A 12303-nucleotide genomic window follows, 5' to 3' on the forward strand; every position below is an offset into this window, starting at 1 on the left:
GCCACACCTTGACAGGGGCGCTATCATAAATGACTCCACAAACTTGTGAATGTTGAATACGTTCGTTTCAACAAAATTGCGCATAAAATTACTAGTGGTAACGAGTAATAGATTGCGCATGAGTTTTTCGCAGCTACCGCTTTCACTTAAATATTCACCTAAATATTCACTTAAACTTGATTTGTTCTAACATATCGTTCGGTGAAGGTGCAGTCGTAGTTTTCGTATCATTTTCAAACATTGATCAGTGAGTCATTAGCCGTGCGTTTCATTCCGTAGCTTGTATTTTCGCTGCACTTCGTCTTTATTGATGCACGTCAGCGCCCTCGTGCTTTCTTTATATATATATATATATATATATATATATATATATATATATATATATAATATATATATATGGGGGGTGGAGATGAAGTGGGTCGATAATGCCGAAGCATATTTTTCGCTGAGCGGCCACATTTTCTAGCATCACACACCACCTGCCAGCTGCTTTCCACCTGTTTGGATGAGCTAGCTGCGGCATTGCGTTCATCCTTCTCTGGAACACCGGCGCTGCGCGTTTTGTTTCATTATCACGTTCTTGTATGAATGACCACGCTTTATTTCGTCAGCACGCTCGTTCAATCGTCAGGTGCGCTCTGGTTGTCTCAGCCGGGAGCAAAAAGGAAAGAGTCACGTGCACCGAGGTCATTGTAGAATAGAATAAGATGCGCCGTAGTATGTGAAAGTCGTTCACACAGCACTCTAAGCATCAGATAACATAGGACACTAGACTGGTAGACCTGCCGGCAACAAGCCAGAACGAAGGTCAGTGCGAAAAATTAGTTTCGTTATTTCGCTGCTCCCGGTTATCGGACGCTCATAATACATCTCTCGTCGCAGCGGCCGAGTGCCCTAGACGTATGCCGTACATTGTTCAGATCCCAACGACAGTGGTCACAGCCCTAGAGGGTTGGCTTCCCCTTTTGTTCGCTAATCGATTTAACGAATAGCTGCAACTTAGGATCGATGTAGTTCACTTGATGTAACCATGGTTGCCTGCGGTAGATCAAGAAGCCCGACCGGGCACACGGCATGTCAACTGGTGATGTTCAGGAGACGGAAGAAGAGGAGGAAAAAGACAATTAGAGAAGCAAAACTTAATAGTTCGTTGCATTAATATAGACAGCTCAAGCAAATTATACCAGTAGCTTACGACATACCAATGTGCTGATCGTATCAGCGCTGCCTCGCTTTATTCAGACCTTCGTCCTTTTAGCCTCGCGCTCACGGCATCGCAAGTACACTTCGCGCTCATAGACATTCTTTCCTGGCCCGGTATTCTGTTATGTCACTGTAGTGTCCATACTCCGACAGTTAGTGTTGTGGTTCCCGTGACAATGTGCTGGGTATTGGGTATCGAACGAAGCTAGGCACATTGCAGGCCGTTGATCCTTGGCCTTGCCTTCCTCGTCCACGTCACCGTCGGAGCCGGCGCGCTCGAGCGCGTACACTGTTGCACAAAAGTATACGGACCAGGGATTCCGTAATAAAGTCAAATTTCTCCCCTGCCTTTGAATGTAACTTTAAATTCAGGACTGCAGTCCACTCTTGGCGCTGCGAACTTTTTGATGCATTCGTCAGTTTCAGGTTATGCGTGTTAATCACTAATAAATTCAGTTTATTCGGCGACCCTGTGTTCCGTATACTTTTGTTCACGGGTGTACATGTGCGTAACGTTGCCCGGGCGCTAACCGACAGTTGGCGCTCAGCTCTGCGCGGTGACGTACAGTTACTGTATACCGAGTGTTTCAGCGAACACTTTCAAAGTTTTTTTTAAAGAATTGCCTGTGGCAGGTAGCCCATTCTAGTCCATGAGCTGGTCTGCTCGAAGAGGTGGACAAACCGCCGTGGTTGCTCAGTGGCTATGGTGTTGGGCTGCTGAGCACGAGGTCGCGGGATCAAATCCCGGCCACGGCGGCTGCATGTCGATGGGGGCGAAATGCGAAAACACCCGTGTCCTTAGATTTAGGTGCACGTTGAAGAACCCCAGCTGGTCGAAATTTCCGGAGTCCTCCACTACGGCGTGCCTCATAATCAGATAGTGGTTTTGGCACGTAAAAGCCCATAATTTAATTTTTTTAGGAGGTGGAAATTACGTATACACAAAAAATTGAAATGTATATAATCGACTAAATAAATAAAAACCACTAATTAAGTTTTAACTAATTTACCTTATGGCACATATTGCAATTTACGAATTCTAGCCTTTCAGTTCGCAAGGCGGATCCACTTGGAACGACTTCTCAGGATCACCCTAGTTTTGAGATGTAAATTCCAGAAATTTGTGGAGGAATGCATTGGCGTCCCAGTTACATTTGTGCTTCAATGTATAAAGCGACGTTTTGTTAAGAAAGTAAGTGGAGCGACAGTGCATTCTTACCGCAAGTTTGACGGCGCATATCTCGTACATGGTGCCATCCACACAATTCATTTCAAGTAGATGTGCTTTGCAGTCTAACCCGCTAGAATTTGTAAATTTCAGTACGTGCCGTAAGGTAATTAGTTAAAACGTTAATTAGTTAATTAATTAACGTTAATTAATTGTGCTATCTGCCGCCGGCAGTTTATATAAATTTTTGACAGTGTTTGTTGAAACCTCCGGGATAAGTTCCCTTCCGTCAGTCGCGAACTGACTGAAGGGGGATAATTCTGCTGGCCGCACTCGCGACAGCTGACAGGTGAACAAATGCCAGAAGGGGGGGGGGGAGGTGCGACTAAGAGGGAATGTATATTTTACGGGGTGAAAATGAGGCTCTGTAAGCCATTGTGCATAGAGCGAAATTCTAGAAACTTTTCGTCCAGAAATAATAGCCACTGTTTCCAAAATCAGGCGTGAGCTGGCGCCGACTCTGACGCCGGCGCGTACGTGTGGTTAGCGCTTAAAGGGACAGTAAAGGTTAATATTAAGTCAACGTGGGCTGTTGAAATACCATTCCAGAAACCTCGAAACGCTTGTTTCGTGCGAAGAAGAGACTTATTTTGAGAGAAAATGCGTTCTGAAGCGTCCGCGTACCTCTAGCGCAGTTCAAGTCGCCCGCCCTCCGATCGAGGAGTGGTGACGTCATGGTCTCATAGTGACGTTGCGCCGTCGGTGAGTAAAACGGCTCCCGCAGACGGCGCTACGGCTTTTCAGCGCAAAACGCAAACGCGCGGCCAGAAACGGCCAAGACAGAGCCCACTGCAGCGCGAAAGCGAAACTATGGTGGCTAGCGGAAGGGAAAGCGCGCGACGAAAAGCTGGCTCTTTATTTTATGACGCCAACTATGACGCTCGTTGCAGTGGACGACCCTGACAAGGACACATTGGCTCGCGATGCTGGGCTCGACTTCAGTGATTTAAGCACTGATGAACGTGACCTGCTGCTGAGGGCTCGCGCTGCCGACGTGGTTGCGTACTACTACGACGGCAACTGTATGTCATGGCTGTACATATTCGCACATTTGTAGCTTTTCCTTCGTGAAAACCAGATGCCGCACTCACCACCCTATCTTCGACCTGCAGTTCTTGCGCTTCGGAGAATGCAGGCAAGACCGACGGAACAGCGCTACGAGAAAGCATTGCTTTGAAAGGTCCTCCACACGACTTCAGAAAGTCGGCGTTGAACTCGTAATCCTCTGGACGAAAGTGCAGCGAGCACACTATGCGATTTTCGGCTCTTTGCCAACGTGACGTGGCAGAGGTACGGCACTTAACCACTTCGAACGGAGAGGTTCACTCGTTGGCACACAGTGATAAGTAACGTTGGATTCGCTGCTGCAACTGCCCTTGGCCAAGTTCGGCGGACCGTTCGCGCATCACACGACATCACATGGACGTGGCATTCTCGCTGCTTGTTCCAAATGCAAGTTTCGCGAGCCGGCAGAACCAGCGCAGCACGACGCGATAACGAAACAACTGAAACTCCAAAGCACGCGCGGCGCAGAGTCGATCGAAAACGAAACCTTTCGACCACCCTTACTACTGAAGGGTAACGTCAAAATGTTATTTTTTCTTAGAATCGATTAGAAGTAGACAAGTATCATTTTCTTCCGTCTTATAACCGAATGAGATCATCTTTTTAATACGAGTAGTTGAGTACTAGTGACATAAATTATGATGAGGAGTGCCTTCGTCATCGGGCTAGTACCGGAATGTCGCTGGGGGGTCTCAAATTGTGTCATGCATTTACCTCAATTTCTCGATTACTAAAGCTCTGTTGGCGATTATATTGACGCCTTAGACGTTCTAGAGCATTACTTTATCACTTTAACTTGACTTCATAGTAACCTTTAGTGCCCCTTTAACTCCACGTGGACGCATGGGCGTCGCCGTATCGAGAATACAAATTATACCGCGCTGCCGAACGGCAGCTTATGCGGCTTGACTGGATCCGGGCTGCCCTCTAATGGCCTCAGCAGAAGACGCGTTCAGCCGCTTACATGCGGTTTTGCGGGGCTGTATAGACGGCAGTTCGGCAAGAGAGGGCGTACCCTGCAGCGGGTCTGTAGGTACTACTTACACGCTGGCGGCTGAGATTTGAGCTGGGCTGAGAACATTCGCCCTGGTGAAGTATTCTTGCAGAAAGAAAAAATCAAGAAATTTACGACGCGTCTTACGCCTGCACGCTGTCGGCTAGCTTTCTAGCTTGGACGCTAGATTATATATGAAGGCTCGCCAGAATAGTCGGGCAGTGTCGAAAAACCTTTTCCCGGCCGCTGATCGACGTCACTGGTGCCGGGCAACTGCGCTACCCCGTGCATGGACCGGTCTCTTTTGGCTTCATGTCTTTCGTGGGATCTGCCGTTTTGTCGCCGTTCTCTTGTCTGTTGGAAGAAGGGGGGAGAAAGGGCGGTACAATTTACACGGGTTGACGTCAGAGCCAGACGTCATTGTTACGTCTTCTGAAGAAGCCGAGGTCAACTGGCGTACGATTCCGCCAGCGTAAAGAGAGGGTGCGACTGCTACCAGGAAGCTTGTTCGCTTTTTTCTGTTTGTGCAACATGGGAATTATAATTAGGACTCACGCTCACGCGCGCGGACGCCGCAGTCGAAGAGACGCGACGTCGTCGGGCAACGTCTCATGTGTTCACTGCTTTTATTTCGAAGTGATGGAAAGTGATAAGGGAAGACCGCGAGGCCTGTGCGAAATATTGCGTTAACCAAGACACGGAAAGCAGCGGGAAGCAAGTGTAGAGGGATCTCTGTGCGCCTTGAGTGCGCCAAGAGGGCCTTCGGTGCAGCGGCCCCCAACCGTCGTTCTGGTTTTGTTGTTGTTCAGCGAATTCATTTGTTGAGAATGATGCGGAAGCATTGACGCTCACGGCGGAGAGCTCACTTCTCAGAAAGAGGCGCGCAACATTTGATTGCGATTCACCGTACAAGGGGCAGAAGTCCGAATTATTTGTTAAATCCAAAGCTATATAAAAGTGCGTCTCTTTATGTGCACCACCTATTAACGGTATTTAGATCGGATATAATTCAAGATTGCCGGATATAATTCAAGATAGCCGCCGTATACGAACTTTGGCAAATTTACTGACTAATCCCACCTCTCGGCATAACAAAGCATATGTACTGAACATTGGCTTATTCCACGGTAACGTACCACTTATAGTCTGCAACTTTGCAGTATTGTCTACTCAGCATACTAAGTAAGTTAAATCGATGAAACCTTGCAATGCGTCTCTTATCGAAGAACGCTATATATTAGAAATGGTGTCCTGAATGTGTTGTTTTTCTTTCTTTTTGTGCTTTCTGGTCAGAAAATTGTGTACGTTGTATAATCTGCGTCTTTCAATGGTACTACTTCTTCTGCACCGCCTTATTGGTTGCTGCCTGATGACCTGGGCGTGGCGGGGCTAATCTAGCCACCCCCCCCCCCCCTAAATCCCTCACATCTCCTCCCGTTATTCTCACCGTAAGGGTTCATTTTATCATGTACCGGTGGGGTGAAATAACCGCAATTCACGATCTGCGTTAGTACCCTTTTTTTTTTCTATGGTGGTTGCGCATTCCGTGCAATGCCGTCCCTACAAGGGCCCACAATTGCATGTAAGGCAGGAATTCATTGCCGCAAGAATCGGTATAGAAAGTGCATAGCCAGCCATCTGTGGAACTATATGCTAGAAGTTACGGATTGTGCTGCCAATGATTTGGGTTGTATTACGACCAAACTTCGGGACAATTATCTCGTGTAACAGGAGAAAAACAGCGCACTTTTCGCCACCGAGAACAATTATGAAATATAAAATTATTAAAAGTTGGTCGAGTGTGCTTGTCCAATTCAGATCTACCTGCTTCGTACAAATCAGAGTTCTTCAGTTGTCCCATATAACGAGTAAATAATAAATAATACGAGTTTCGAAACCTCTCACAGGCCCCAGGTTTCAGAATTTGGACACAATGACTGTCAGAAAATCGGGGGGGGGGGGGGGGGGGCGTGTCACCCACGGGCGAAAAGAAAGGTACTATATGGTGTTGTCATCCAGGCAATAATTCCAGTCGTACTTTTTTTCGTTTTAATTATTTTATTCACTAAATGACACTTCTCAAAGTACACGATTAGCAACAACCACTTGTCCAATGTAGTATACACCACACAAAACGTTAGCGACCTTCGCCTCACCTTGCTCGTGCACCTCGTGCGCGGGGTGCAACGCGAGACGGCTCAACAAGTGTCCGCGCTGCTCCGACTCGGCCATGGGGCGTGTTTCTTCAATGTCTTCTGCTGTTTTGTTACGTCGTTCTTGCGGCGCTGGCCTCATCGACAGAAGAAAAATAGCATGTAAACGTAACTGCGTAAAATTAAATAAAGAACATTTCAAGTAAGCGCCCTTTTCAGCGGCATTCGCCATTTAGAGCGGACATAGGCGACGATGCGTCGAAGCTGCAGTGGCTTCGACAAGAGAATTCCAACGAGAAAGTAGCTACGTTTATTTGAAGGCTAAGTTTATGCCCTTGGGTCACACGATCGGCACAGAAGAAATGCGCGCATCGTGCTACTGCAGAAGCGATGTTTCCTATTGTCGCGTACTAGCGACGTGTAATTTGATTGACCTTTCCAGATTGACACCTTGGAGTTTGGAACGGAGTTTCGGAACTGGCATGATTGAAGATTCGAACTCCGACATAACTGTGCTTCATTCAGACTGAGTTAGCTTCGGGTCGCGCTGGGTCATGGGGTTGGTTTAACTCAGCCTAACGCACTTGGTAAGGTGCATGTAAACGGCAACGGTCGAGTTGGGAGTACCCGAAGCGTATTGCGCGATCTACCTCTACGCAGGATGCCGATCAGACTGCGCGTTGTCGGGAAAAGATAATGTAAACGGTGCTGGGTCTGGCCTTTCAGCTTTGCATGGGATTCGACCCACTCGCATTCACTTACACAACCTTCAGATATGCTTGTGTACGTGGCATATAGTCATGGCCGCTGTGGTGGCAGTAACTACTACTGCAAACGCATATTGGAATGGAATCGTGTCGAACTTTGTGCAGAGCTCACGCTTGGACGAAAGACAAGGAAAGTATGCGGGACATGCGCTGACTCTCCAGAGCGCATGTCCCGTGTGCTTTGTCTTTCGTCCGAGCGCTGCACAAACTTCATCATGAACGCCTACCAGCTCGCTCGCTCAGCTTTGCATGTTAATGGAAGGAAATCGTTTATGGCACCAAGCGCTGAGAGATTTTGAACTCGTAAAAGTAAGAAGGAACGTATTTCGGACTTTTGTAGAGCTGACTATATTATGGCCCGATATTTTGACGAAGTGGGCTTATGTGCAGTATCGGTGCCTTGATATTGGCTATCTTTAGACTTCTCCGGCCATATCATGCTCCTGCTATATTCCGTCCCGTTTTCTTTCTCTCGCAGCAGCGCCTCGTGCAGCAGCGGCCACACCATGGGAAGCGTCAGCGTGGAGGGGCTGAACCTGCTCAACATCAAACCCAACTATTCGTTCGAGTTTGACTTCGAGGTGAACTTCGACAAGGACCAGAATCGGTTGTGGATGAACCGCAACTGGCACACGTCCGTCTACTGGGTGGGCCTCTACATGCTCGTGGTGTTCGGTGGCCAGGCGTTCATGGCCCAGAGGCCGGCCTTCAAGCTGACGCGGCCGTTGCAGGCCTGGAACTTGCTGCTTTCCGTGTTCAGCGTGGTGGGGGCCTGTCGCACCATCCCCGAGCTGATCCACGTGCTGCGCGAGTTCGGCTTCTTCCATTCAGTGTGCAACAACTCGTACATCGAGTACGACCGTGTCTCGGGCTTCTGGACCTGGATGTTCGTGCTGAGCAAGGTCCCCGAGCTGGGCGACACGGTGTTCATCATTCTGCGCAAGAAGGAGCTCATATTCCTCCACTGGTACCATCACATTACAGTGCTCATGTTCTCCTGGTACTTCTACCAGCAGCATATCGCGCCCGCGCGTTGGTACGTCGTCATGAACTACGTGGTCCACTCGCTCATGTACTCGTACTTTGCGCTGCGCTCGTTCCACGTGCGCATGCCACGCTGGATCGGCCTCTGCATCACTACTCTCCAGATCATGCAGATGCTCATGGGTGCTTACGTCACTGGCTTGGGATTCTTCACCAACAAGCGCGGCTCCGCATCGTGCGCAATTTCGGAGCGGACGGCGCTGCTAGCCATGTTCATGTACCTGTCCTACTTCATCCTGTTCGCGCTGTTCTTTTACGGTGCTTACCTCAAGCCGAAACGCAAGACCGCCGTCAAGGCCGACTGAGCGGCCGTCGCCTGTGTCCACACAGTGCTCGCTGTGGGCGCTCTCTCGAAGACAACCCCAACGCTGCCAGACGCGCGATGCTACGCGATGTCGGGACAGTCGAGACGAGTGTCGCGCGCTGCTCGCACCATTCTCCCATTTCCGTTGTTGCTGCACACCCCTTTGCGCCTTTTTTGCTGTTGTTGCCTTCGGCCATCTCGCACCTACGGTCGCCCGGCAACGGACTCATTCCAATCACACAGCGTCAACGAATCGAGATATGTGCGTGCATGTAAAACAGGTTGCTTTGTCGACGATTTTGTGTTGGCGAGTGGTGACCGAGATTTCAACGGACTCTATCCTTTTTTTTTTCTGTTTGCTACCTCGTGTTATCGTCCCGCTTTCTTTGGGATTACACTTCCGCGGCCAATTTTCATGTTTCGGAGAGTCTAGCGATAACCAGTACCTTCTTATAGTGGAATTTACAGTATTGACGTCGCACGTATCTGTGCAATGCCGATGACCCGTAGTGTAGGGACACGTTGCTCAATGAGTAGACCAGTGCCCTCCCCCACCCCTTCCGTTAGCGCGATTGACCGCTCCGGGAGTGAACGCTCTTAATGGGTGCCAACGTGCACCCGGTGCTGTTTTATCGCGCGATCAAATCGGCGTTAGACACAACAGAGTGCTTCCCTAGGCACGATTTTCGCGTCACACATTGTACGCACAAGGACGTTAGACAGTTTAACGTGGTGGCGCTTAGACTTTCTTCTTTTTGTTGTTGCTATTGAATTGCCAAGTTAGCAGCTGCAATAACAACGGCTTTTATGACTACCGCTCTCTGCCGGCTTCAAAAACTGGTATGAAAGAAAGGTTAATCGTGTGGGTTATTGTTCTTGTATAAGAAACGCACACGCTGTTGAACCTGCAGGGTGACAGCGGGCCAGAAGTCCGTGGCAATGGACGACAAGTAGTGCCTTCTCTCCTGTAGCTTTCGTTTGTTTTTCTCTATTTCTCTGGTAGACGAGAAATATTAAACCTCTTTTTTTTCTTCTTGAGACAATAAAAGTGCGTTCAGTTTCATTCCCATGGCTGATGTTGTGTTGGCCGAGCTGGCCATTCTCTTCTCAAGTTACTTGAAACAAAGAAAATGCAGGAAGGAAACCGCCCCACTCAATCTCATTTGAAATGGGATCCCGTATGCTGTCTGGGACCTATAGCGCTTGGCCGCATGTGCTGCCTAGGTCGTGGTGTTTGTCGGTAAGTTCAAGTCCCTTAAACGTGCAGTATACGGCATGTGTAAGCTGGTCACAACCATATTTCATTCGCAAAGTAGTGCTGCGAATGGGTATCGCTGTAAGCTATGGACCGGTTCTGATGTGGTGACTGCTCAGAAAAATTAAAGACCGAAGTAATTTTCTTCTGCTACATGTACAGGCCGCTTCATTTATCTGTATTGGATGCTAGCGGTTCAGCGCGTAGCGTCACCGCTACAACCTTTCAAATATACACTCCTGTTAGCAAGTCAATGTAACGGTGGTGTTTTGCTGTGGCCAGAGGGAAAAGTAACAAATAAGGACACTATGTGCATCCAGGACGTCGAAGTGTACCCGAGAACTGCGCTGAATCCAGAGCACAACAAATTATGGCTTCAGCGTGAGCATTTCTAGAGAATGGAGAAAGGTGTATGGGCCGGTTGTACTGGTTTCAACGCACGCGGAGATCTAGAATGAAGGATGTGGCTGGCAGCTGTGTTGCCAGCCGTTTTCTTTAAAAAAGTAGAAACCTTAGCTGTAGCCCTACTTTTTAAAGTAAAATTTCAGACCAGTGTTCACCGTACGTTTGTCTTTTTACGTTCTCTGACTGGTTTGCAGATGTGTATGCCCTTACGATCCTCATTGCGACCTCTCACCTTAATCTTTTTTTTTGTTTTTTTTTTTTTTATTGCGATGAAGGCTTGCCCTTAAGGCATAATTCGTGGAGCGTATATCTGTATTATATGTGTGCTGTGAGGCCTGTGTTGTGTATGAATTGAAGCAGTGTTTTGTGGAATCTGTTGTCATGTATCCAGCGGTCATAGCTGGTTGTCACACTGTAGCGGAGGCCGGCTTGCAGTAGGAGACGCGAGCGTTCCGATTGTAAACCCGTACATGTCCATATCAGGTGGTATGCATCTGATTCCACCACAGGAACGGAGCAGTATGGACACGTAGCACCTAGTGGTAAATGCGACCAGTTCCACCTTGAGACAACAGCCGGTGTAAGGGCCACCCCGGCCCGAAGCCTCCTAAGCACAACTTCCTCCGCCCTAGTAAGGTGAAGGGGGAGGGAGCAGACACACGGTGGGATAAGAGCGCGTGTGTCCTGCCGGAGAACATTTTTACGGGCTCGCAGTGAGTTACGGGGTTGGGGTGGGAGGGGAATAGGTGGAGGATCAGGATTAGGAGGGCAGTGTGCCTGCTGGTCAGCAGCAATGTTGTGAGAGTTCGCTGAATGGCCTTGAATCCAGTGTACCTTGACGCAAGTAGATGTCTTACTATTCATAGTGTGTATTCTCTCGCAGATTTCCATCGCCTTATCAACCTTCTTGAGTTCCTGAATAGCCGCTAAAGAATCAGTGAAGATATCTAGTTGCTTGATGGTAGGCAGCTTAGATGTCGCATCTTGCACAGCGTCGTGGATGGCTTGAAGTTCCATTACTAGAGCGCTGGCTTCCGTAGATAAATAGCGCTGGTGGCCGCTGATGAAATTATGCGTAGTACTCAGGAATGATGTCCTTCCGCCGTCTGGGAGAATGGCAGCATCCGTATAGACTTTGCAGGTGTTAACGCATGATGCATCGACGATGTTGTGTTCGTCAATAGTACCTGTTGTATCGCTGCGTCGTAACTTCGTTGGCTTATTAGTTGTGATGCTGGTGAATTCCCAGGGAGGCATTGGATAGGGCTGATTGTCAATCCGAGAGCCGCGGTGAAAATGAGCATGCAACGCAGCGACAGCCGGAATAAGTTGCTTTTTTATTTCACGTGCTTTTTCACGTTGCAAAATTAGCTCTGCAATTGTGTTGAGCTGGGCATGTTCCTGTAAGGTTGGTATCGGAGTGATGCGGGGCAGTGCTGTGATTGTGCGCATAGCATCACGATTAATCGTCTCCAACTGTGCCAGCTGTGCCAAAGTCAGCCGTTGAAATTGTGCTTGATATAAAATTCGTGGCTGCAAGACTGCACGCACCAACCGTCGAGCTACTTCAGTACGAGCTCCAGCTGCTTTTGCTGCAATGCGACGAATAAGGTGAAGTGTTTTTGTCGAACTCTGTCTGGTTTTACGGAGCCAGTGTGCACCACTGCCGGATTGGTGAATATCGAGACCCAGTATGCGGACCTCAGAAGCCTCAGGGATTGTCACTGCGCCGAGTCTAAATGTAAAGGGGTGCTGCGTGATTCTTGTGCGTCCTTTCTTGTTGGCCACCACAACATAGCTTGATTTTTGGGCGGAAATGTCCAATCCTGCTTTCCGAGCGTAGTTGTTCAGCAGATCAAGGGCATCTTGAAGCTGTTGAGTTTGT

The 12303-nt window shown here is 48.6% G+C and overlaps 1 protein-coding gene across 6 annotated transcripts in view; it reads left to right on the plus strand.

Moving 5' to 3' along the window:
• Positions 1 to 9821, plus strand: part of Baldspot (elongation of very long chain fatty acids protein baldspot) — a 198441-nt gene extending 188620 nt beyond the window's left edge. For 3 of the 6 annotated variants that reach the window (XM_075690752.1, XM_075690762.1, XM_075690756.1), the window contains exon 2: positions 7889 to 9821. In XM_075690752.1, the coding sequence (XP_075546867.1) occupies positions 7917 to 8759 (843 nt within the window). In that variant the 5' untranslated portion in view covers positions 7889 to 7916 and the 3' untranslated portion in view covers positions 8760 to 9821. The remainder of the gene's footprint in view (positions 1 to 7888) is intronic. The other 3 variants (XM_075690765.1, XM_075690771.1, XM_075690778.1) reach the window with 1 other exon arrangement.
• Positions 9822 to 12303: the final 2482 nt, after the last annotated feature.

Source organism: Dermacentor variabilis, chromosome 1 (assembly GCF_050947875.1).
Source record: "Dermacentor variabilis isolate Ectoservices chromosome 1, ASM5094787v1, whole genome shotgun sequence".
Lineage (NCBI taxonomy): Eukaryota > Metazoa > Arthropoda > Arachnida > Ixodida > Ixodidae > Dermacentor > Dermacentor variabilis.